Source organism: Bathycoccus prasinos (genome assembly GCF_002220235.1).
Source record: "Bathycoccus prasinos genomic : Chromosome_8".
Taxonomy (NCBI): domain Eukaryota; kingdom Viridiplantae; phylum Chlorophyta; class Mamiellophyceae; order Mamiellales; family Bathycoccaceae; genus Bathycoccus; species Bathycoccus prasinos.
Window position 1 is genome coordinate 387,835 of NC_024001.1, and position 23,597 is coordinate 411,431.

A 23,597-nucleotide genomic window follows, 5' to 3' on the forward strand; every position below is an offset into this window, starting at 1 on the left:
GCTCGGTGTTTATGTTGTTTACGTTGTTTATGTGATTGGATGTGTGATTGGATTTTTGTTCTTGGAATTAAAACGTCTCTCTCTTCTTCTCGCGGCTTTGAGAACTGCGCGAGGAGGACTGACTCTTTTCTTTCTTTTTTCTTTAAGATCTTTAACGGCCTCGAAAGTTCATCGTGTCCATGGTCCATTTCCCTTGCCCTTGATCGAACTTGTTCGATTCGATGTCGTCGCGAGTTTCACCGTTTTGGACGTTTGATTTTGGCAAATGGTCGGCGTATCCCCACTTGTTGGCGTAGTACGCTTTGTAGGCGTCTTGTTCTTCGTTGGAGTTTAAGGCGGCCGTGACTCTGGTGGCGTCTTCGTGTTGAGCGCCTTTGGCGGTGCGCTGAGCGTGTTGTTTTTCGAGGTCTTCGTCGGTGTCGACTTGCGTGTGTTCGTCCGGCGTGGCGTGGATGCCTCGCATGATGAGCGAGAATTGGAGTTTTAGAAACACCGGGGAGAAGATTTGAAACGCGGTGAAAAGACGGTTGGCGTCGGTACCGATGCCGGTTAACGGACGTAATGTTTTCGTGTCCATCCATCGAGTGGCGACGGCGGTGGAATCTTTGGTGAGGTTCTCGATGCAATGCCACCACCATGGCGGGTTCAAAAGGACGTCGCCGGGTTCAACGATAGCGGCGTAACGCGGGCAGACGCGCCAGAGCGGTTTATATTTCTCGAGGACGGTGTTCGGATCGGTCACCGCGCAGGATTGGTACAGAGCGCCGCGGTTTAACGCCGGAAACGTCAAAACGGTCCAACGGGGATCGACGAAGGTCCATTTTTTAGAACCTTCGATCATGTAAAACCAGTTGAAGCCGTTCGCGCAGTGAAAACCGGTACCAGTTCCGCCTCGTCCCAGAAAGAACTGAATCGGCAAAGGTCCAGCGCGTGGATGTAAGTTCGCCAAATGCGGGTTCTTCGGATTACCGTCGGCGGAAACGAACGGCAATAATTTCGATAACTCCAAATCCTCCACGAGCTCTGGATGATTCACGAAAATCGCTTCGCAATTGTGCAAATACGTCCCCGGGGTGTTGATATCCTTTACTCTCCCGGGTATGTTATCACCCAACAACGTCTTCGTCAACGCTTTTTCGTTCCCGAAATTCGCGACTATCCAATCCACGGACCATTTCTTTACCGCCGGCGACTGTTTCGCGAAGCCTTTCAACACCACCGGGTGCGGTCGTTTCACGTACTCGCGGAAGAATTTTTTATAATCAAAATCCGGCCCAACGACAATCGTCGGAATCTCTATCAAAAATGTCCGCCAAAAGGAGAGAACGTCGAGATGAAAGTTAGATATTTTACGCCGTCGCGCGAAGCCGCGGGAAAAGAAAAATAAGCACACGTAAAAAAACCTTAACAACATACCTTGCGTCTCCGCGTCTCGGACGTCTTTGTTTAACTCGATCAGTTTCGCGTACGAAGCCTTTACCCAACTCGCCGGGACTTGAATGTTAAACACGATGTGCAAAAAGCACCAAAATTTAATTTTCGTCTCGATCCAATAGGGAACAATCGGGCCTGATCCTCCTTCTCGGTGGGTGTTATCTTTGCTCGGATGCGCGTTGATGGGCAATAAAACCGGCAACGTCATGAAACACGAATTGAAAAAAGCGAAGAGTTTGAACAGGAACATGATGAGAAGGGTCACGAACGCTCTATAGATCCAAGAGATTGAGGCGAATACGCGCTGGAAAACAGAAGTTGTTTTATCGCTCGAACTTGTTTTTTCTCGGACTTCTTCCAGCTCTACATTTTGGAGCGGCGGCTCCGCAGGCTCCAACGGCGCGACGGTGTCGTCGTTTGGCGCGGCGACGATCATCTGTGATGCGAAATGACAACACTTTGCGATGTGTATGTGCGCTGTTGCGCGCGTTTAGGCGCGTGGAAATGAATGAATTCAGCCTCGGATTTTTTGTCCATCCGAGTATTTTTTTCCCTTCTTGGAAATACAAACTACTCTTTCTTGGAAATCTCTCTCTCTCTCTCTCTCTCTTTGCTATCATCTCTTCTTGTACTCGCACGCTTTCAATTTCGGCCACTCCACCTTACCACTCTTGTTGTTCTTCTTTTCACCACCACCACTCGATGATGATGCGTGATTTTTAGCCTTGACCGCTTCCAGGACGAAAAACATCTTATCCTTTTCGTCGACTTTCTTCGGGTCGACGTCGAATCCGGCGGTTTTCAAACTCGCGACGAAACTCGGGATGGACGCGGCGCCGTTTCTACCGTCGAATCGAGATTTGACTTCGGCTATCCAGAGTTTACCTTTGACTTTGAGCACTCGAGAGGCTTCCTCGATGAACTTGTAATAGTCGGTGCCCATTAAGGACAGAGAGAAGACGGCGACGTCGACGGAGTTGGATTCGAGCGGCGTTTTGGCCATGTTGCACGCAATCACAAACGGCGCGTGGGAAGGCGTTTCTAGATCTAAACTGTACACTTTCTTCTTCGATTTACCGATAAGTTTCGCTAACTCGGCGTCTCCGCATCCGAAATCGGCGATGATCGTGTCGTATGGTTTGTGTTGCAACCACTCGAAACATTTATGAACTGGATTTTTCGGCCATTTCTTCACTTGTTCTCGAAAGCCTTCGTGGTAGGCGTCAAAAACGCCCGGGTTTTGTTGGACTAAATGTAAAGCTTCGTCGCCTTTGGTCGTGTAGAGTTGTTCGTTGAGCATGCGAAAGTGACCGCCGGACAGCTTCACGCGCATTTTATCAATCAACGAGAGTTTCTTTTGTTTTTTGACCGCCGGTTGTTGTTCTTGTTCTCGTTCTCGTTCTCGTTCTCGTTCTCGTCGTTGCTGCGCGACATCGTCTTTGCTCTCGAATTCCTCGCCCTCGTCCTCGTTCTTCTCCGAACTTTCGCTATTACTATTACTCCTATTACCATGTTTCTCTTCTCCTTTCGTCGTCGTGATTTTCGCTCGTTTCTTCTTCGCCTTCTCCGCCACGTACTCCTTCGCCAACCGTTTCATCTCGTTCCTCTCCTCCTCGTCCGGATTGTGTTCAACGCGCGCCTTCTTCTCCTCCTCTTCCTCCTCCTCCTCCTCCATCTCCTTCTTCCTCTTCCACTCTCTTCGTAACTTCCTCGCTCGATTCTTCTCCGCTTTTTTCTTCTGCTTTTCCGTCATATTCGCGTTCGTCCTCCTCTCTCTCTTTTCCTCCTCTTTCTCCTCCTTTTCCTCCTCCTCGTCAGCAGAGGCGCCGCCACCATCATTCTTCCTATTCGTCGCCATCCGTTTCCGTTTCTCCTTCGCCCTTCGGCGTCGTCCGAGCAATCGTCCGCTGATTACCTTCCCCTCGCTTTGTTCTCGTTCTCGCTCTTCTCCCTTTTCCTTCTTCTCGTTGGTCGTTTTTGCCTCGACGAGATGATTTCTCGCCGCAGTCGTATTGGGCGTTAACCACCTCTTCTTCTTACCATCGTCATCATCGTCATCGTTTGCGACGATGCCCCAATCGTCCGGGACGTCCATAATCACTACTACCACCACCGATGATGTGTCCTCCTCGCGGCTGCTTTTCTTCTTCTTTTCTCCCTCTCTCTCGCGCGCAGTCGCTTGAGTTTGTTATGTGGAAATGTGTTTGGGGAAAACAAAACGGTTTTGGATAAAATGGGAAAATTCTTCACAACGCGCAAACGTTTTCCGGCTTTCTCTCTCTGCATATACACATTGAACGGAGAAACTCAGCGGTACACTCACACATGTCTCTTTCTGGCAAGACTGTTTTAGTCACCGGTGCGGCCGGGTACATCGGTTCTCACACGTGTTTGCAACTGTTAAAAGAAGAATGCAAAGTTATCGCGTACGACAATTTGGACAACAGTTCGTTCGAATCTTTAGAACGCGTGAAACGCTTGAGCGGAGGAAACGGAAACCTGATGACGTCCATCGAGGGAGATATTTTAGACGGAGAGAAGTTAGACGAGGTTTTCGAGGCGAATGAGATTTTTGCGGTGATACACTTCGCCGGTTTAAAAGCCGTCGGTGAATCCGTCTCGAAACCGCTGAGATATTACGAAAATAACATCAACGGGACGGTGGTTTTGTTGAAATCGATGGTCAAAGCGAAGTGTAAATCGATCATATTTAGCAGCTCGGCGACGGTGTACGGGGAACCGAAAACGGTACCGTGCACGGAGGAATTCGAGACGAGCGCGTTGAACCCGTACGGGAAGACGAAGCTGTTTATTGAGCACATTTTAACGGACCAACACGCGAGCGATAACGAGTGGAACTGCTTGATTTTGAGGTATTTCAATCCAGTCGGGGCGCATCCGAGCGGAGAAATTGGAGAAGATCCGAAAGGGATACCGAATAATTTGATGCCTTTCGTGCAGCAAGTCGCGGTCGGGAGACGACCGGAGTTGTCGGTGTTTGGAACGGATTACGATACGAAAGATGGGACGGGGAGGAGAGATTACATTCACGTGGTGGATTTGGCGGACGGGCACGTCGCGGCGTTGAAGAAGATTGCCAAAGAGAACGGGAAGTGTGGGAGAATTGTAGTGAATTTAGGCACTGGTAAGAGCACGAGCGTGTTAGAGTTGGTTGGTGCGTTTGAGAAAGCGGCCGGGAAGAAGATTCCTATGAAGATGGTAGCGAGAAGACCGGGAGACGCGGCGGAGGTGTACGCGAAAACCGATTTGGCGTACGAGATTTTAGGATGGAGAGCGGAGAAGACGATCGAGGAGTGTTGCGTGGACCAGTGGAATTGGGCGAGCAAGAACCCGTACGGGTACAGCGGCAAAGAAGATTAACGTAATATATACTAAACGAGGCGAGTTTTATAATTTACCATCGAGTGTTAAAGTGCGAATGAATTAATAAATATATAAATAACAAAACGTTCAAATTCTCCTCCTTCCCGAATCCGTCGATGAAAATACGCGCCTCACGTATCATCATCATCATCATCAGTCCTCTTTTCACACCTTGCCAGAGTTCTCGCCGCCGCTAATGAGCGGTTCCTTCTCCCCGTCTACCGCTTTCTTCGACCCCGCAGCTTTCGCGAAGGACTTGTAATACAAAGCACCGAACACTAGCACCGTACCTAACCACTGCATCGGAGACAACATGTGCATGAACACTATGCAACTCAACAAGATGCTCAAGAACTGTCTCGTCGTCATGATGGTCGCGAACAACAACGCGCCAAACTCCTTAATCGTGTACAAAATGCACAACTGTCCAAGCATCGCCGCGATAGACAAGATCATGATATCGCCCGTAATTAACGGATGTCTCTCGATGAACGCAATCGCGTCTTGGAAAGACCCATCCGAATACAAATACACCACCGAAATAATCGCAGAGCAAAAGTTCACCCACAACATTTGGTTGTACGTCTCCATGTTGTACCCGACGAACAACTTATCTTGAAACGTGGACGTGAACCCGTCGAAGAACAAATACCCGAGCATCAACAAGATTCCGTACTCTGAAGTTTCCTGCACGTTCGCGCCTTTACTCGCGTTACTCGTCAACGTGCTCTCGTCGCCGTACAAGCCAAAAATAGTACAGCCAGCGGTCACCGCGATCGCAATCCCCACGTCCGACATCCCGTACCTCTTCTGGTTGATCAGAAACCCCCAAATCATGACCGGAATCATCTTCGCGCACTTCCCTAACGTTTGCACTGGAAACGATAAATACTTCAACGCTTCGTATTGGCACGTCGTCGCGACGACGTTGGACAAGGACACCACCGCGTATCGATGGATCCCAGCCACTGGAGTGACGTTCCCTTTCGTTAGCGCTAAAATAACCGCCGCCATGAGACACCCCAAAACTCTGTTCGATAACACCAAAAAGACCGAGTAGGAGAAAAATTCATCCTTCCCGGCGTCCGAGTACGGTTGCGACATGATGCGCTCTTGCAACACCCCATAGACGAGCAAAGAGCCGACGACGCCAATCACGCATCCGATGACACGGATCGACGACGGGTCGTTGAACGGTTTGCAGCACATCACTTTCGCGATGGATTCAGGAATCCCCATAGTACTGATGCTCTCTCGTTCTCTTCTGTTGTCGTTTTAGTACGAGTGCGTGTGTTTCTCTCTCTTTAGAGTACACCGATGCCTTCTTCTTGGGACGCGCAATTGGCCGCGTGATGTGTCTCTCCGATGTGTGTTTCTCCCAAACACACGAGAAAACCTTTATTTCTTTTCACTTCTCAAAAACGACACAAAAACACGCGCACAAAATCAAACTTGAGCGATAATATTGCTCGATGTACCAATTGTGTGTGTGTGTGTGTGTGTGTGCGTGCGTGTGTCGTGCGCGCGCGACTGTGTGAGGAAACAGCGCGCGTTGGTTCCTTCAAGTCAAAACACATGTGTTTAGGGTTTCAGTCCCCAAAACTTAAGGCAAAAAGGCGAGCGAGCAAAGCGCGACACATCGCGAGGAAGAACTTGGGAGGAGGAGGAGGACCGCGCGCGAAAAATGAGCGACGAGAACGCTGGAACAACAACACCTGGAGATGATTACGAGCAGAGAAAGAATCATCATCATTTGCGGAAGAAGAACGAAGAAGAACAAACTTTAAAGGAAGAAGAGGAAGAATTCATCCTCGTGGACGTCCCGAAACTCGTCCGAATGCTCCCCGGGGAAACGCTCACGTTTGAACGTTTAGACACCGAAACGCCTTTACTGAAAACGTCCACGGGGGAAACGTACGAGGGGTATTACGAACGGACGGTTGGAGAAGCCTTAATCGTGGAACTGCAACAACCGGCGTTGGATGCGAATGCGACGAGCAGTGCTGGTCGTTCGGGGAAGAAGAGGGTGATTTTGAACGCGAACGGTGAGGAGGAAGAGGAAGAGGAGGACGGCGGCGGCGGCGGCGCGAACGTGAGAGCGGCGACGGAGACGAGGTTGAAGTTTAGGAAGCGCCTTTAGAAGAAGAAGAAGAAAAGTGGTGGTAGGAGTAGTTTCGCGCGCGTAGTAGGTAGTTTTGTGTAGGAATAGTCGAGGAATAATAGTCCGATAGTGTTGGCGAGTTGTATTTTATCATCGCTTCATAAATAGTTCTCTTTAATGTCTTGACTTCTTCTTGACTTGTTCTTCGTTATTAATCTACGGTGAACCAAATGCCATCGGCGGGGGCGATTGGAATCATCTTCGTGTGTTTAGCCCCGTTCGTCTCTCGGCTCGAGGTGAACTTGAACTTTCTCAACAAGTTCGCCATGACCACTCGAGCTTCCAAAAGCGCTAAATATTGACCCAAGCAGTTTCGAGGACCTTGGATAAACGGTAGGTATGAATAATTCCCGGTCTCGTCGGTTTCGTTTCCGACGAACCTTCTCGGTTCAAACGCTTGCGCGCTTTCCCACAAGTCTTCTCTGTGGTGGACGCCTTGGACGGAAATAATAACCGTCGTGCCTTTCGGAATGAACTCGCCGCCTAAATAATCGTCACCTAAACATTTACGAGTAACCACCGGCACTACGGAGTACAAACGCAAAGACTCTTTCAACGCGCCGACGATGTATTCTAACCCGTTCAAATCATCTCTCGAAGGCGTTTTCTTATTCTTTTTCTCGCTATTCTTGTACACTTTTTTCGCCTCTTCGGTTGCTATTTTCATCTTCTCCGGCGCCTTCGCCAACTCCCACGTCGTCCAAATCAACATCGCCGCGGAAGTTTCGTGGCCAGCCAATAAGAACGTCTTGATCTCATCGCACATTTGCCTCTCCACTTCCGGCCCGTATTCGCTTTTCGGCACGTCTGCCAACACGCGATCCAAAATATCCGCGTGCGGATTATCGATGGAATCGTCCGCGTTTGGCGTCGCCGTCACGGAATGTTTCAACTTCCATCTTTGCCTGATCAACTTGATCACGTACGCGTTCAACTTCTTTACCCTATCCTTGTGGTCGAAATACTCTTTATTCGGTAAATACGCTCTCCACGGTTCCAAACTTCGTCGATTACACTCCTCCATAATCGGCAAATACAAATTCGGCATCACCTCGTCCGACTCCTCCGGCGATAAACTCAAAATCGCCTCACCAATCACCTGTAACGTCAGCAACCTAAACTCCTCCGCTAACTCAATCTCTTCCCCCGTCCCTCTGATTTTCTCCAACTTCACGCACAACCTGTCCACCGCTCTGGTGGCGATATCCACCACGTCGTCCAAAATTTCCATCCTCAGCGCTTGCGATATCCGTCCTCGTTGCCGTTTCCAACTCTCTCCTTCGCTCGTCACCAAACCGGTGCCTAAAATATCCAAGAACGGGTTATACGCGAACTCCGTGTCTTTCCCGTAATTCTTAATGTTTGAATTAAACACTCTTTTAATCGGTTCCGGGTCCGCGATGACCACGCAGTGCCTCGTAAATATTTGCACTCTCACCGGTTTCGGCGCTTTCGCCGACGACCAAAACGCGAACAAATCCCACGTGCACGGGTACTTTCCGACCGCTTTGAACAGAGGAACGGTGTGCCCGATGAACGCGTTATACCCGGGCGCGCAGTTCAGTTTTCTCAGATGATGTAATCGTCTCAGCCATCCCAGGATATCGCCGACTGCTTCCACAGCTTTCTGGAACACAGGTTCCAAAAGGGTCATCAGCGCTAAAATGATTAAGCTTTCCTTCTGGTGGATAAAAAGCGCGAGTAAAGCGCCCACGAGGACTCGCTCGGAAACGTGCTCGACAAAGCGACGCGCGCTAAAGTCGTCGTTCACGTCGTCGTCCGGTGATGATCCCATTGTGTATGTGTATTATGTATATAGAGCTACGTGCGTTTGAAACGTGATGTATGTTTTTATGGAGATTTTTGTGCGCCAATGGAACAAATTTTTTTGTACAGTCGAAACGCTCGAATTTCCACCCCACAAAAAAAAAAAACACAAATCTCGCATGTCTCGCATCACTGATTCCAAGTGGGATAAACTGAAGCACTCTTCTTCTTCGTCTTCGTCTTCGTCTTCTTCGGAAGAGGACGACGACGACGACGAGGGTGAAAAAGAGGCGGGAATTACGAGGAGCGCGTTACTGGAGAATCTCTCGCTTTGTTGTTCTTCTTCTTCTTCCTCGCCGATTTGGACCGGGTTGGTGTTGCATCATAAAGATATTTTTGTATCGCACGTCTTGTCGAAATTGAATGGGACGGATCGGTTTTTCTTTTCGAGGGCGAATGGTGAGAGTTGGGGTGTGCTTGAATACGCCGGGGTAGACGTATCGGAACTACGTTGGGTTCTTTACGAATGTACATCTATTTCGACGCTGGAATGGATGTGGAATCACTCTCCCTGGGGAGAGAAAGATAGAGATGAAGATGTGATGGATCAAGCCTGGTTTTGCAGGGAAGTTGCTCTAACGAACAAACTCGAGTTGCTCAAGTGGGCGAGAGAAGTGAAACATTGCGAATGGGATGAAGAGACGATTAATGCGGTAGCATGTGAAGGTAATCTCGAGACGCTCAAGTACTGCTTCTCCAAGGAGTGCCCGTACGATGAAGAAACTTCGTGCTTTTGTGCTACTATCAGAGGACGCCTCGACTGTCTTCGATTTCTTTTCGACAAAGTGGAACCTTCGCGAAAGACGGAAGAAGAAATGGTAATAAATGCAGCAATCAGTGGTCACATGGACATCATGAAATATCTCGTCGAAGAACGAAAGATAGCGGGCGACGCGGTAAAGATCCGCTGCGTGTCAACCGCCGCGATGAACGGCCGCCTCGATTGCCTCAAATACTTAATCGAAGACGCAAAAGCGCCTCTAAACGACGACGACGACGGCCGAGAACACCTCTCTTTCGCTCGGTACTACGAGCGAACCGAGTGCGTGAACTACTTGCGAGAAAAAGGATGCCCGGAACCGACGGAGGAAGAATACGCCGAGTTCGTCGAGGACGAGCGAGAACGCGTCGCGTTCTACGAGAGAGAAGAAGAGCGACAGAGCAACACCAGCAGCGACTGAGAAGAGGGAAAGGGAAAGAGAGAGAGAGAGAGAGAGAGTAAAAGAGAGAGAGGGAGAGAAAAAAACAGAGAGAGAAGCGGTGAATACCAAACGCACCGCTAAGAGGGAGAAAAAGAGAGAGAGAGAGAGAAAAAGACTCGTTCGTCCGCGGACCAAAATTCAACACAAAAAACATCGTCTCTTATTAAAGAAGAGTAGTATCGCACACATACGAACAGCAGCAGCAGCACACGTATAATAGTGACGTTCTCGCTTTGTTGTTCTGTGATATAAACGCACGCATATATATATATATATATATATATATATATACACACACGCGCGCTTTCTTTTGCTCTCTCGGAAGAGATCGAAAGAGAATTGAATCGGAGAATTCCAATTGGAATCGTCTCTGAGTCGTTTACGTCGTCGTTGCGTTCGTTTGAGAGACACGCGATAAAGACACGCCTGAAAGAGAGAGAGAGAGAGAGAGAGAGAGAGAGAGAGAGAGAGAGAGTAGTAAAAAAGAAAGACGTAATAATGGGCATCGATTCGTTATTCATCACCAACAACAAGACGGAAACGTTAACCGCGGTGAAACACTGGGGACCGGAAACGGACTCTTCGGTGTGCGAAAAAGTCTTCGAGAAGCATAACGAAGCGATCAAAGCGAACAGCCAAGGGGACGTTCTCGCGATCGACGGGAAAGACTACGCGTTTTTCCAATCGAGAGGCGAAATCACGTACATCGCCACGTGCAACTCGGAGACGCAACCACTCATGGTGGTTGAGTTCTTAACGCAACTGCACGAGGTTTTGAAATCCTATTTCGGGAACGTGATTACGGAGGCGATATTACAAGAACACCATCTGACGCTGTATCAGCTACTGGACGAGATGTTGGATTCGGGGATACCGGTGAATACGCATCCGGGCGGGTTACACGTGTTGGTGCCGCCGCCGAATTTGGCGAACAGATTACACAACGCGGTTTTAGGCACCGCGTCGGGGGTTTTGGTCAGCGACCAAGATCCGACGAAATTGTTGCCGTTACCGTGGAGAGCGTCGAATATTAAGTACACGTCCAACGAGGTGTATTTGGACGTCATCGAGCACGTGGACGCGACGTTAGATCCGGAAGGGAAGTTGTTAACCAGCGCTATTTACGGGAAGATTGAAGTGAATTGTCGATTGAGCGGTATGCCGGACATATCGTTGTCGTTGTCGAACTCGCATTTGATCGAAGATTATTCGTTTCATCCTTCGGTGAGATTGGCGAGGTTCGCGAGCGATCGGGTGGTCTCGTTCGTCCCAGCCGATGGGAAGTTTACGTTGATGAATTACAAGATTCGACCGGAATCAAAAGAGGATAAAAATCAGTGGCAACCGAAGTATATCAAACAAAATCCGTGGATGCAATCGCAAACGATGGGCGGCGGCGGTCCAGGAGGCGGACCGGAAGGGTCTATTTCCGCGCCTTTGCCATTATACATTCGCCCGCAATCGTCGTTTGGACCGACGCAAGGTAGAATTTCCATCGTGTGCGGGACCAAACCGGCGTTTGAGAAACCAGTCGAAGCGGTGAGCTTACAAGTCGCGTTACCTTCGCGCGTTTTAAGCGCCGACCCGTCCGCGACGCACGGCGGCGCCACCTTCGACGACGCCAGTAAAACGGTAAACTGGACCATCGACAAATTCCCGGCGGATAAAACTCCGTGCTTAACGGTCGTCTTAGCCATGGGTTCCGAGCAAGAAAGTAACAACAACAATAGCGATAATACAAACAACAGCAACGAAAACGAAAACGAAAACGCGTTGGCAATGATGGGAGGACGAACGGACAAATCATCATCTAAACTCCAATCCGAGCGACGAAAAATCAAGTTGCAAGAAACCTGCAACGTGACCGCGCAGTTCTCCGTCGCTGGCGTCGGTGTCAGCGGCGTGAAAGTCGAGTCCGTACAAGTCCGAAACGAAAAGTACAAACCGACGCAAGGCGTGAGATATCACACCAGGAACGGTCGGATAGTCGTCAGAACGTAATGCATTATTAATTAACCATTCAATAAAACTTACGAAATAATGCGTTTATACATCGAATGCTCCGCTTAAAACATCTCAATCAACAAAAGCGCCTTCTAAATGTTGATATCGTCGCACATCGCGCGATATCTGCCATTTTCTCTCTCTCTCTTCCCTCACAAATATGACCTCTCATTTGCTCTCAACGAAACCTCTCTCTGCACCTCTTTCTCCGCCGCTTTTGAAGTCGTCGTCGTCGCGAAACTGTTGTCGTCGCTGTTATCCTCCTCCATTTGGTGGAAAAACGATGCTGTTTTTGGGAACAAGGAGTCCATCGTCATCATTAAGAGCAGCAAAAGCATCGTCGTCGTCATCATCGTCACGTTTGCGCACAAAATGGGGATTTGATTGTGTTGGGAGTTTTCATCGTTTACGTCGTCGTCGTCGCGCCTTTGGTCGTCTCAGTACCCCGACGAAAGCGTTTATGGTTGATAATACTAATGAAATCGCGAACGTGGCAGATGCGGTGTTGTCGAAATCGCTGTTCGACGTGACGTCTGGATTGGATGCATTCGTGAGCGGGGCGTTAGGAGGAGGAGGGGGGGAAATAATAGCGAATAATAGTGGTAGTGTGTTTAGCAATGTGACATCATCAGCATCAGCGCACGCTTCTCCGACGACGTTTGTGTTGGTATTTGTCGCTGGATTAGTGACGAGTTTGTCGCCGTGTACGCTGTCCGTGTTGCCGTTGACGTTGGGGTACATCGGAGGGTACGCGTCATCATCGCTGAAAGAAAACGAGGAAGAAAACGAAGACGCGAAGAAATCGGCGATGCGCGTGAATGCGATAGCGTTTGCGGTTGGATTAGCCTCCGCGTTCGCTTTATTTGGCGTCTTTGCGGCGACGGCGGGGAAAGCGTTTGGGCAAATTGGCGTCGTCGCGCCGATTTCCGTCGCCGTCTTAGCCATCGTCATGGGATTGAACTTACTCGGCGAAGTCCAACTGAGATTTCCTTCGTTTGGAAGCAACTTTGACCCGAGATCGTTGAATTTGCCGCCGTTTTTAACCTCCTTCGTCGCCGGCGCGACGTTCGCGTTAGCGGCGAGCCCGTGCGCCACGCCGGTACTCTCCACGCTCCTCGCCTACGTCGCCGCGAGTTCCAACAACGTCCTCTCCGGTGGATTTCTGCTCTTTTCGTATACCTTAGGATATTCAGCGCCGTTATTACTCGCCGCGAGCGCGGCTGGAAACATTAAAAGTGTCATGGGAGTGCGCGAGAAAACGGCCTGGGTCACGCCGGCGAGCGGATTTTTGCTCGTCGCCGGCGGATGGTACGCCTTGTTAGGAAGAGTCGTCCCGATGATTCTCGGCGCGTAAAAGAAACGAGAGAGCAAGAAATCGTTAGCTGCTTCTTTTTAAAGATTGTATACTTTAAAACACCACCAACGCTTCATCCTCGTCGACCGTCGGTCGCGTTTACTAATCTTCACTTTTCCTCCCCTCAACAATAAACATTTGAGTAAAGAACTTAAACGAAATACTCATGGCGCTCCTCCAACGACCACCACCCCGGGGCCAAGGAGGACCGGGTTTAGGAATACTCGGGGGACGACGATCGTCGTTTCGAAAGAAATGTATCCTTTTCAAGTGGTTCCTCTTGTTGTGCCTGTTCGTGAGCCTTTTCCAGCGCTTCAACGTGCGCGAGGAAGAGGAGGCGGAGACGATGATTCAAAGACGGAAACGACGCGAGGACAGCGGCAAAAGCGATGTTTTGATGGTGCCGATGGAAGAGGAGGACGACGATAAAGACGAGGACAGAAACGAGGACGATTCAGACGACGACGCGATGACGACGATAAAGACGATGAGAGGAAAAGGAGATGGATTGGTTTCGAGCATGCTCCGAGAGCGAGATTTAGACAAATTCGGCCGAGGAAGCGAATACGCGTACGCGAACGAATCGGATAAGGATTATTCCTCGGTAATCGTAGCGAAAGACAACGCGTACGGGGAGAAGTACGACGTGAAGTTTACGGACGTGAACGGGAAGAAGACGCATTTTCAGATGGGAGATGTGTTAGGGGAGATATTGCCGGAGGAAGAGCGCCGGGCGACGAGGACGCACGGGTCGTGCGCGCTGGTCGGGAATAGCGGGACGTTGTTGAAGTCTTCGTTCGGGGAGGAAATCGATGGGCACGAAGCAGTCATGCGGGTGAATTTCGCGCCGGTGAAGAATTTTAAGAGGGACGTGGGAGTGAAGACGACGTACGATTTTAGCAATCGAGAGAACGCTCGACGGTTGGTCGAGAAAGGGTGGGAGAATTCGAGACCGGACTCGGTGGCGTTATTTTTTGAAGGGAGCTCGCCGACGAACAGGAAACGGATATTTGAACCGCTGGTGAAGAAGTACGGGAAGAGTTTGAAGGTGCAATTTTTGCACCCCGGGTTTGTCAATCGAGCGCACGATTTGTGGAACGCTCTGAAAGAAATCATCGAGAAGGAAAAGAACAAACAGTTTCACGATAAACCGATGAGCGGGTGGTACGCGGTGAACTTTATGATGCAACGGTGCGAGAGTTTAGATTTGTATGGTTTTGAGCCGTACACGAGTAAAGCGAAAGCGACGGCGCCGTATCATTACTTCGATCAAGTGCAAGGCGTGGTGAGCGTGCACTCGTTCGATTTCGCTGTGTTTGCGTACCAGAAGTTTGCCAAAGTGTTCCCGTTGAGGATTAGGACGAAGAGCGGGTGGATAGGCGCCGCGGAGGATTGATATGATAAATTAGTTTGTTTTTATAGCGTGATGGGTGTTTTACAAAGCGCCTCACCTGACGGTGAGGCTTGACATTAATATTCCGCCGGCAACGGCGACGTTTAGACTCTCCGTGACTCCTGGCGTTGGAATCGTAATCGCACGAATCGAACTCGCGATTTCCTCGCTCACGCCTTGCCCTTCGCTACCTAAAACTAAACACACTTTATTATTACTATTATTACCATCGTCCAGCTCTCTGGCAACTTCTGCGCAGTTTTCGCCCGCGAGCATTGCCGCCAAGACGTTCCGTTTCAATTCAAACGTGCCGCCATTCACCAAGCCTTCGAAAAACTCCTCGTTCGTTTTCCAAGTAAACATTTGCATCCGAAACGCGGTTCCTTTGCTCGACCGCACACACTTATCGTTGAATGGGTCGCACGTTTTCGGGCCTAATCCAACCGCGTCGAATCCAAACGCCTCGGCGGTTCTTAAAAGCGTTCCGACGTTTCCAGGATCCTGAACGCCGTCCAGACACAACACTTTTTCTATTCTTTTTTCTTGCATCATAAACTCCGTTACCTCGCGAATCTCTGGCATCTCCAACTCTGCGACCAGATCAATCCCGTCGGCGTTCTCCACGCCGGCGAGCTTCTTCATCACTTTCGCCGTCGCGTAATATTCCGTCCTATTCTTCGCCTCCTCGCCTCCCGCGATATCGGCGATATCTCGCCGCAGCGCGTCTCTCGTCGTCGTCGTCGTTTGCGAATCATCATCGTAACTCTCTCCGTCCCGGGAAGTCTTCTTCTTCTCCATCGCAAACAACAAGGACTTCACTCGTATCGTCTTCTTCTTCTTCTCTTCCGACGCTCCAAGAGCTCCCGCCTGTAAAATCTCCCTCAACACCGTCGACCCGACGATGACGACGGATTTTTCCTTCTCTCGAAACGTTTTGGACGTTCTCAGTTTCGCGATGCGTTTCGCGGTTGCGTTTTCCGCGCTCGAGAGCATCGCGATGGTGTCGTCGTCGTTCGTAGTAGTCGTCGCCGTCGAAAAACATCTCCTCCTTCTCGAATTGGAAACAAAAGAAGAAGAAGAAGAAGAAGAAGAAGAAGAAGAAGAAGAAGAAGAAGAAGAAGAAGGAGGACAAAAGAAGCACGTCGTGCTCGCAAAGTTTCTTCTCCTCGCTCTTCTGTTTTGTCCTCTGTACGCGCAGAAGAACAAGAGACTTCGCAAAGTATTCGTCGTCATTCTCGCTCTCTTCGTGTTCTTTTTGTGTGTGTGTTACGTTCGTAAATTCGTGCAACAAAATTTAGCTCAACAGCAACCATTCAGACGTATATCAGAGTAAGCAATACAGACCGACGAGTAAGAAAGAAGCACTTACGAAGCCAAATTTGAGTAAGAAATAAGCACTTATAAGTGCGTAACTCCTTACTCCCTCAAACGCAAAAAAAAGGACCACCACCACACAAAAGTAACAAAAAAACAGGACAAAAAAGAGCATCAAAAGAATACACACATCATGGCGAAAGCGTCCCCGGAAGACTTGAAAGCGCTGTTCGACACGCAACAAGGGTACGTTCTTCAGCGGTAGTGTTAGGAGCCGCGCTTTTTTTTCTTCTTTTTCTTTTCGTTTCGCGCGGTAGCGCTCTTCTGAACCATCATCATCATCATTTTCATCATCTTCAAAAGCGCTCGAGAGAGAGAAAGATTAGAGAGAAGATACGCTTTTCTCTTCTTCTTCTTTAACGTCTTCAATGTTGCGAGGAGTATGAGTAACAGTCGCTGACCACTTTTGCCATTGTTATCATGAACGTATTACACGTATTATCGTTCTCATCTCTAAACAACAGGTACATGAAGTACTTCTTCGACGAACTCGATTACGAACCTTTACAAAAATTCTGCCAGCTCGTGTTGGATTGCAAAGGGACGGTCTTTTTCACCGGCGTCGGCAAGTCCGGGTTTATCGCGCAAAAAATATCGATGACTTTAGTATCGACCGGGACGAAATCGGTATTTTTGAACCCGACGGACGCGTTACACGGAGATATCGGCATCGTGTCGAAAGAGGACATCATGGTTATGTTTTCGAAATCTGGATCGACGACGGAGTTGTTGACGCTGATTCCGTACGCGCGAGCGAAAGGTGCGACTTTGGTTGGGGTTTCCTCGAACGCGAAGAGTAAGTTGGCGACGGAGACGGACATGCACGTGATGTTGCCGTTGGAGAGAGAGTTGTGCCCGTTTGATTTGGCGCCGGTGACGAGTACGGCGATTCAGATGTTGTTTGGCGACACGTGCGCGGTGGCGATTATGCAAGCGAAATCGTTGACGATGGACCAATACGCGATGAACCACCCGGCTGGGAGAATTGGTAAGAGATTGATTTTGAGCGTGAAAGATGTGATGAAACCGTTGAGTGGGTTGCCGTTGGCGAAACCGGACGAGAAGTTGGTGGACGCGTTGGTGGAGTTGTCGAGTAAAGGGCAAGGGTGTTTGTTAGTCGTGGACGACGCGAACACGTTGTTGGGCGTTTTCACGGATGGCGATTTAAGACGGTCGTTACACGAGAAAGGTGGAGAGGTTTTGCAAGCGCCGATCAAGGATCTGATGAGCTCGACGCCGAGAACGACTTTAGCTGAGGGGAAGGCGGTGGATGCCATGAGAGAGATGGAAGCTGGCGGGAGACCGGTAAGTTTCTTACCAGTCATCGACGAGGAGAAAAAGTTAGTCGGGTTATTGACTTTGCACGGTTTGGTCAACGCTGGTTTGTAAACGAACGAAGATTGATGACGTGAAAATAGCAGACGTTATATATATGCTTACCATTTTTGTTTGTGTGTGACTATTTCGATACGAGTACTATTTCTATATTTGCTACTTCTATCTAACACGGTTGACACTTGACTTCGCCGTCGTCGTCACACGCGCCGCATGAACACATCTTAGACATTTCTCTATCGTCGCTATTAATATTTAGATGCCGCTGTTGTTGCTGCTCGAATCGTTCTAACGCTTTCCTCGCGGCCATTTCTCGAGGATCGTTTCCAACATTCGCTCCAACACCTCCTAACTTCATCCCGCTCAATTTTCTCGTTTCTTTCATGCACTCGTCTTCACTCAAAGAGTCGTACCCGTCGTCTTCGTTTCCGTGCGTCTTTCCACTCCCTCCGACTCGCCGTCCTCGATTCCAATCTCTCTCGCATAATTGCACCAACTCGCTGTTCAGTGCCTTGAATTCCGCGTTGTGCTCGGAAATGACGTTATGCGCCAACTCGTGCATCAACACTCTCCTGATCGATTCGTATCGTCTCAGCCCACTCCAATCATCCGTTCGTAACCTCAAATGAATTTCCATCCCATTATTCCTATTGAACCCTAACACGCACGTCTCCGAAATGCCAACCAAACCTTCGGGGGGCATCTCGCAAAGCAGACCGACTTGGAATCGTTTCGTCTCCATCACGCGAACAACCCCGGGATCTCGTTTCAGTCGCTCCAAAAGGTGCATCGTTTTCTCCCGCGACGGTTCAACCATACCCTCGGGTACCGCTAAAACTCTCAAGCTTTGAAACGTATACGTATTCGAAGACGTATCGTGCGCTCGCGCGTAGGCGTCTTTGTTCGTCCTGCTCAAATATCTCACGTCTCTCCTTTTCTCTCGTTTCATCTCGTCCTCGAATCCTCGCACGCGCACGTCCACTTTTTCGTCTCGTTTCATCTTCTCCACATCTGCGACTTCTGATGCCAGGAGTAAAACTTTTTTCCCCTTTTTTATCGACGGAAACGTATCATCCAGAATGATGTTCCCGTCCGTTTCCGGGTTCACGAACGGTTGCAAAGGCATCCCTTTCGGGTGAAGGCCGACGAATTTCATCGTCTTTCTATCCAAGAGCAGTTCTTGTTTGAACAACTGCTCGAGCACGGCTTCGCTCAAATCGAGAACAGTTACAGTAGATTCATTCTCTTTTTCGCGTTTTGGAAGGCGAATCGCGTGGAGTTGGTTTTTGAAGGAGACGTTGATGATCATTATTGTTTTAAAATGAAGAATTTTCCCGCGAAGTTGTCAACGGTTTCGGGATAAAAATGCCGCAGCTCGTTCACTGTTCTTATTGTTCCACTTTCTCTTCAGCGACGACGATTTCGAAGAGATGGAGGAGACAGAGGAGGAGAACACGACGAGTTGTTGCTAATGCTGCATCCGCTCGTGAAAAGAGCGACGACGAGAGAACGAATCGAATCATCATAATCGAAGAAATCTTGAACGCATCCACCCCGGAGAGAACTTTGGGAATACAAGAAGAAGAGGAAGAAGAGGAAGAAGATGAAGCGAAAAGAAGAGTACGCGCGAGAAAGGCATTCTCAAACAGAGTGAAACTGATCCACCCGGACGTGTGCGAGGACGAGAGGAGCGCAGAAGCGACCGAGAAGTGCGTCAGAGCGTACGCGTGGTTGCTGAATAGGGAAGAGGAGTTTGAGAGAGAGGACACCAATAAGAACACCAACAACGTATACGGAAGCGTATTCGTGAACGAGATTTTATGCGTCGGAGCGTCGAATTGTCCGTCGTATTCGAATTGCACAGTCACGGCGAGAGAGTATTTTCGCGTCAATCCAAAAACAAAAGCGGCGAGGTTCGAGAGAAGTGAAAAGAGCAATCCTCTAAATGCGGCGACGGAAGCGGAAATCTACGCGGTGCATCTCGCGGTGGAACAGTGTCCGAGACGATGCGTGCACTGGTTGGACGAGAAGCAAACGCAAGCGTGTGAGGAAGAATTACAAAAAGCTATAGACGGGATCGAGTTGATAGACGACACGGCGCTTCGGCTCGAATACATGATTAGTGCGTTCACGGCTGAAAATAGGCTCATCGAGAGAGAGTTGAGAGCGGCGGAAAACAGACGAGAGAGGAACGGAGCGGCGAGCGGAACCGACAACGCGAGCTGGTGGAAATAATAGAAATAGATACAGAGCAACGCGTAGCAACACTAGTGAGTGAGTATAATCATCAAAACGAATCCGTTAAATCTATGCAGTTCCCGCACATCGTCTTCCGCTTCCCTTGGCAAAGCCAACACGGTTGTCCTTTTTTATACCCATCTTTCCCTCCGTATTTATCCTCTTGGTTTACCCCGGTCCCTTCGCATTGCCCGCACGGCTTTAACCCGGTGTTTTGACACACCGGACACACCTTCTTTTCACCACCACCACTCGCAGCACTCGCCGACGCAGCGCACGCAAAAGCAGTCCTCGCATTAGGGGAAAAAATGTGTTTCAACACCTTTCGTTGTCTTTGCGTTGGTGTTGGTGTTAATGGTGTTGCACGACTGCTTCCGATCGTAGTATTGAGAAAAAAACAGCGAGGAGGACGATTGTGTTGGTGGTGGTATCGATGACGATAATTAGGACGATTGGGATGATGATTCACCATCATCCTAATCGTCATACTCTCGGCGCTTGCTTAACGGTTTTTGTGGAGCAATTTGGCGGCACAAAATGGAAAACATTTTACCTAAACACAGCGCGGGTACATGCGATGCGTTCTCGGCGCTCTCATCGCGTCGTTCTGTCCGCGCAAAATCGGCGTCATCATCACCACCATCATCTAACAACCGACGACGTTTCCAATTCGTCCAATACGGCGACACCTTGCCCGCGAATTATTCGATGATGAAAACCATCGCGTGCGATGGAAACGTTTCCGGGGCAACCGTGCAACTCACGCACTGGACAGGAAACGAGACCGAGGAGAAGTATTACGCGGACACGAGCACGGAAATTGCGATGAATTTTATCGAGCACAATAACGAGGACGATTCGGGCGAGTACGCAGACGCGATCGTTTTGAACAACCACTACGATACCGACGGCGTTTTGAGCTGCTTCGCGTTACTGGAACCAGAGTTTGCTTTGAAACATAAACAGATATTCATCGAAGCGGCCGAGAGCGGGGATTTCGGGGAGTTTAGTTCGGAAAACGGAGTGAAGTTGGACATCGCGTTGTCTTCGATTTGCGATCCGTTGAGTTCGCTGTGCGTGACGGACGACGACGAGTTGGCGTATTCGTTGGCGTTCGAGAAAGTGAAAGGCGTGGTGGAGCGGCTGAACGAGGACGTCGGCGAGGAATTGTGGAAGGAAGGGTACGACCAAGTGTTGGAGGCGGAGAAGGTGTTTGAGAGAGGGAACGCGAGAGTGCGACGGAGCGAGAAGGATGCGAGATTGGCGATTGTTGAATCGAGGACGGAGGACGGGTATCTTTCGTCGCAAGCGGTGCACAAGAAGTTGAAAGAGATTGGCGCGGACGGCGTCGGGGAGAATCCGGTGTTGCGAGTGTTGAGGGCGACGAAAGACGAATCGAGCGGAAAATATAGGTACTTTTACGAGAAACCGAGCTACGGTTGGGTGAAGAAGTTGCAAAAAAGAAGAGAGATTCCAGACGTGGACGCGGACGTTTTGGCGGAGAATTTGAGCGGAAGTAGTAGTAGCAGTTGGTCCAAAGGCGGGCCTTTGGGTCTCTCCGCCATTTGCCAAATGAACGAGTACGTGTCCGTATCGCCGGATGATATGGCAAAGATAGTATTGGAGATGGAGAGAGACACGGTGTTTACGTGAAAAATTCTACGCTAATGCTATTTTTTATTCTCCCATTTCAATTTCTTATACGCCGCTTTCTCGGCTTCCACCATTCGCGCCGCGCTGCTTTTTTTCCTCAAGACGTGCAAAATAGCCGATCGCGATCGAGAGTTTGTGCGCATTTCTATATCCGCAGGGCGTTTACAATCGTCCATTTCCGCCGCCCAAGCGTCGTCGTCGTCGTCGTCCTTCTCTAATAGCTTGGTCACCGACTTCTCGTGATTTGTTTTCAACCACTCGAAAATAGGCGCGTTGGTGCGCACTTTCTCGACTTTTCGGAAATATTCAATCAATATCGCGCACTCGGAATGTTTCCACGTCAAAACGCCCAATTTGCCATTCTCTTTCAATAACTTCATCGCACCTTCCATACCTCTGCGAAACTCGTCGAATTCTTCGTTCAAATGAATGCGCAGCGCCTGAAAGGTCATTTTCGCAGGATGCATAGCTTGGTACTCCGCGCCTTTCGCGTTCGCCACGAGCGTCGCGAACGCTTTGGTCGTCTTCGGAAGCGCGTTGGTATCTCGAGCTAAGACGATGGCATCCGCGATGCGTTGCGCGGACAGTTTGTCGTTTGTTTCCCCATATTTGAATATAATATCTCGTAAATCGTTTCGGGAAACTTTCAGGAGAAAATCGTACGCGCTCACGCCGCTCGTCACGTCGAATCGTAAATCCAGAGGCCCGTCCTGTTCCGGTCGAAACCCGCGAGACTTATCGTCAAACTGCGGCGAAGAAATGCCTAAATCGAGAAAGACGCCCGAAACCTTTACTTTTGAATCTTTCTCTCGCATAACTTTGAACATGCTTCCGAACGGCGAGTGGTGCATGTGAAACCTCGAATCTTCCTTCTCCAACGCTCTCCCGACTGTAATCGCTTCCGGATCTAAATCAAACGCGTGGAGTTGCCCATTCTTCCCAAGCGCGTTTAGTATCCCGCGCGTGTGGCCTCCTCTCCCGAACGTACCATCTATATATATCCCGTTTGGATCATTTGCTATGCCTAAACTATCGATCGTTTCCCTCAACATCGCCGGCGTATGCGTCCCCAACGCCTGCGTCGTTCCTCTCGTCCCAAACGGTGACTTTTTCGCAACTGTCACCGAGACGGTCCGATCTAAAAACCGTTCCCCATCCATCGCTAACGCCTTTTCTCGAGATTCCGCGTTTCTAAACGTCAAAAACCCAGCTCCTTTACTACTTCCAGTCGTTTGGTCTCTCAACAAGTTCACCTCTTCCTTCAACTCGCCGCAGCGCTTGAAGAAATCCGCGATGTCGCTCTCGTCCACGTTTTTCGGTAAATACTTCACGAACACCTCGTAGCCTTCTTGTTCGGACCCTTGCGCGACCATTCTATCTCCGGCGTTGTTTTGTTTTTTAACGACGGCAGTATTGATGCTCGCGCTCGTTTTCATCACCGGCGGCGTCTCTCGCTGTTCCCCGTACTTCCCCGCCGCGCACTTATAACACGTCTCCCGTCTCGCGAAATTTTCCCCGCCGCACTTCTCGCACGTCCAATCCCGTCCTTCTCGTTCGTTCGTCGTCGTTTTCCTCTTCACCTCTGCATTGTTCTCGCCGTTGTTCCCTGGCGTGAGGAAGTTCCTGCCTAGATTGCTCCGCGCCCCGTTCGTTTCGTCCGTCACCTTCACAAACCGGCCATTTAATTTCTCGTCGTCCTTCTCCACGCATCGTTGAAACGCTTCCTCGGTATCAACCATCACGATCGCTTCGCCGTGAAAGACGTTTCGCACGCACGATTCGCTCACCAATAAAAATTGCGCGACTTGCGCTTTGTCCGTGTTCGGAGCGATCCCTTTTAAGCGTAAACGGAAAGCTCGTTTCTTCGTCGTCGTCGGCGGCGGCGTTTCAGTTTTCCCCGACGACGCCGCCGGAAAAGACTTGTGATTACTTTTGTCCTCGCTTTCATCGTCGCTTCTCTTCTCCCGAGTCTTCTTCTCCTTCTTTTCTTTCTTCGATTTCTTCGCGCTCTTACCACCCTCGCCGTCGAAGGGGTCGTCCGAACGACCGGACTTGCGCTTCGTCGTGTCGCCCATTTTTTTATGACGAATCAGAGCATGTGCAAAGGAGGGAAAAAGAAGAGCAAAAAACGATACGACGGGCGGCGGTGCGATGATCATCATCTGAGATGGATGCGCATTAGAGTGCGCCTAATAATAATAACAACAACAACAACAACGCTCTTTCTCTTTTTCTTCT

At 49.7% G+C, this 23,597-nt stretch overlaps 17 protein-coding genes across 17 annotated transcripts; 9 read left to right on the forward strand and 8 right to left on the reverse strand.

The window, feature by feature from the left end:
* Window positions 1-151: 151 nt before the first annotated feature.
* Bathy08g02130 (hypothetical protein BuboB_26000) lies at window positions 152-1,870 on the reverse strand (the record flags this gene model as incomplete). Its single annotated transcript, XM_007511599.1, has 1 exon — window positions 152-1,870. The coding sequence occupies one exon, from the start codon at window positions 1,868-1,870 to the stop codon at window positions 152-154; it is 1,719 nt and encodes a 572-aa protein (XP_007511661.1).
* Window positions 1,871-2,050: 180 nt separating this feature from the next.
* On the reverse strand, window positions 2,051-3,529 carry Bathy08g02140 (predicted protein; the record flags this gene model as incomplete). Its single annotated transcript, XM_007511765.1, has 1 exon — window positions 2,051-3,529. The coding sequence occupies one exon, from the start codon at window positions 3,527-3,529 to the stop codon at window positions 2,051-2,053; it is 1,479 nt and encodes a 492-aa protein (XP_007511827.1).
* Window positions 3,530-3,759: 230 nt separating this feature from the next.
* On the forward strand, window positions 3,760-4,815 carry Bathy08g02150 (UDP-glucose 4-epimerase; the record flags this gene model as incomplete). Its single annotated transcript, XM_007511617.1, has 1 exon — window positions 3,760-4,815. The coding sequence occupies one exon, from the start codon at window positions 3,760-3,762 to the stop codon at window positions 4,813-4,815; it is 1,056 nt and encodes a 351-aa protein (XP_007511679.1).
* Window positions 4,816-4,983: 168 nt separating this feature from the next.
* Window positions 4,984-6,057, reverse strand: Bathy08g02160 (predicted protein; the record flags this gene model as incomplete). Its single annotated transcript, XM_007511288.1, has 1 exon — window positions 4,984-6,057. The coding sequence occupies one exon, from the start codon at window positions 6,055-6,057 to the stop codon at window positions 4,984-4,986; it is 1,074 nt and encodes a 357-aa protein (XP_007511350.1).
* Window positions 6,058-6,502: 445 nt separating this feature from the next.
* Window positions 6,503-6,958, forward strand: Bathy08g02170 (unknown protein; the record flags this gene model as incomplete). Its single annotated transcript, XM_007511415.1, has 1 exon — window positions 6,503-6,958. One exon carries the CDS (start codon window positions 6,503-6,505, stop codon window positions 6,956-6,958), a length of 456 nt encoding a protein of 151 aa, XP_007511477.1.
* Window positions 6,959-7,130: 172 nt separating this feature from the next.
* Window positions 7,131-8,774, reverse strand: Bathy08g02180 (predicted protein; the record flags this gene model as incomplete). The annotated part of the gene is made up of 1 exon (XM_007511740.1): window positions 7,131-8,774. One exon carries the CDS (start codon window positions 8,772-8,774, stop codon window positions 7,131-7,133), a length of 1,644 nt encoding a protein of 547 aa, XP_007511802.1.
* A 151-nt stretch (window positions 8,775-8,925) lies between these two features.
* Bathy08g02190 lies at window positions 8,926-9,987 on the forward strand (the record flags this gene model as incomplete). The annotated part of the gene is made up of 1 exon (XM_007511680.1): window positions 8,926-9,987. The coding sequence occupies one exon, from the start codon at window positions 8,926-8,928 to the stop codon at window positions 9,985-9,987; it is 1,062 nt and encodes a 353-aa protein (XP_007511742.1).
* A 519-nt stretch (window positions 9,988-10,506) lies between these two features.
* Bathy08g02200 (AP-3 complex subunit mu-1) lies at window positions 10,507-12,009 on the forward strand (the record flags this gene model as incomplete). The annotated part of the gene is made up of 1 exon (XM_007511476.1): window positions 10,507-12,009. One exon carries the CDS (start codon window positions 10,507-10,509, stop codon window positions 12,007-12,009), a length of 1,503 nt encoding a protein of 500 aa, XP_007511538.1.
* A 463-nt stretch (window positions 12,010-12,472) lies between these two features.
* Window positions 12,473-13,366, forward strand: Bathy08g02210 (predicted protein; the record flags this gene model as incomplete). Its single annotated transcript, XM_007511354.1, has 1 exon — window positions 12,473-13,366. One exon carries the CDS (start codon window positions 12,473-12,475, stop codon window positions 13,364-13,366), a length of 894 nt encoding a protein of 297 aa, XP_007511416.1.
* A 166-nt stretch (window positions 13,367-13,532) lies between these two features.
* Bathy08g02220 (alpha-2,8-sialyltransferase 8B) lies at window positions 13,533-14,762 on the forward strand (the record flags this gene model as incomplete). Its single annotated transcript, XM_007511701.1, has 1 exon — window positions 13,533-14,762. The coding sequence occupies one exon, from the start codon at window positions 13,533-13,535 to the stop codon at window positions 14,760-14,762; it is 1,230 nt and encodes a 409-aa protein (XP_007511763.1).
* Window positions 14,763-14,813: 51 nt separating this feature from the next.
* Bathy08g02230 (RNA methyltransferase, TrmH family) lies at window positions 14,814-15,992 on the reverse strand (the record flags this gene model as incomplete). The annotated part of the gene is made up of 1 exon (XM_007511702.1): window positions 14,814-15,992. One exon carries the CDS (start codon window positions 15,990-15,992, stop codon window positions 14,814-14,816), a length of 1,179 nt encoding a protein of 392 aa, XP_007511764.1.
* A 274-nt stretch (window positions 15,993-16,266) lies between these two features.
* Bathy08g02240 (KpsF/GutQ family protein) lies at window positions 16,267-17,522 on the forward strand (the record flags this gene model as incomplete). Its single annotated transcript, XM_007511392.1, has 2 exons — window positions 16,267-16,319; window positions 16,598-17,522. The coding sequence occupies 2 exons, from the start codon at window positions 16,267-16,269 to the stop codon at window positions 17,520-17,522; spliced, it is 978 nt and encodes a 325-aa protein (XP_007511454.1).
* A 112-nt stretch (window positions 17,523-17,634) lies between these two features.
* On the reverse strand, window positions 17,635-18,777 carry Bathy08g02250 (ubiquitin/metalloprotease fusion protein; the record flags this gene model as incomplete). The annotated part of the gene is made up of 1 exon (XM_007511335.1): window positions 17,635-18,777. The coding sequence occupies one exon, from the start codon at window positions 18,775-18,777 to the stop codon at window positions 17,635-17,637; it is 1,143 nt and encodes a 380-aa protein (XP_007511397.1).
* A 56-nt stretch (window positions 18,778-18,833) lies between these two features.
* Window positions 18,834-19,703, forward strand: Bathy08g02260 (DnaJ domain protein; the record flags this gene model as incomplete). Its single annotated transcript, XM_007511710.1, has 1 exon — window positions 18,834-19,703. The coding sequence occupies one exon, from the start codon at window positions 18,834-18,836 to the stop codon at window positions 19,701-19,703; it is 870 nt and encodes a 289-aa protein (XP_007511772.1).
* Window positions 19,704-19,755: 52 nt separating this feature from the next.
* On the reverse strand, window positions 19,756-20,178 carry Bathy08g02270 (predicted protein; the record flags this gene model as incomplete). Its single annotated transcript, XM_007511308.1, has 1 exon — window positions 19,756-20,178. One exon carries the CDS (start codon window positions 20,176-20,178, stop codon window positions 19,756-19,758), a length of 423 nt encoding a protein of 140 aa, XP_007511370.1.
* A 65-nt stretch (window positions 20,179-20,243) lies between these two features.
* On the forward strand, window positions 20,244-21,324 carry Bathy08g02280 (hypothetical protein Ftrac_3299; the record flags this gene model as incomplete). The annotated part of the gene is made up of 2 exons (XM_007511614.1): window positions 20,244-21,286; window positions 21,321-21,324. 2 exons carry the CDS (start codon window positions 20,244-20,246, stop codon window positions 21,322-21,324), a joined length of 1,047 nt encoding a protein of 348 aa, XP_007511676.1.
* A 52-nt stretch (window positions 21,325-21,376) lies between these two features.
* Window positions 21,377-23,434, reverse strand: Bathy08g02290 (S-adenosyl-methyltransferase MraW; the record flags this gene model as incomplete). Its single annotated transcript, XM_007511402.1, has 1 exon — window positions 21,377-23,434. One exon carries the CDS (start codon window positions 23,432-23,434, stop codon window positions 21,377-21,379), a length of 2,058 nt encoding a protein of 685 aa, XP_007511464.1.
* Window positions 23,435-23,597: the final 163 nt, after the last annotated feature.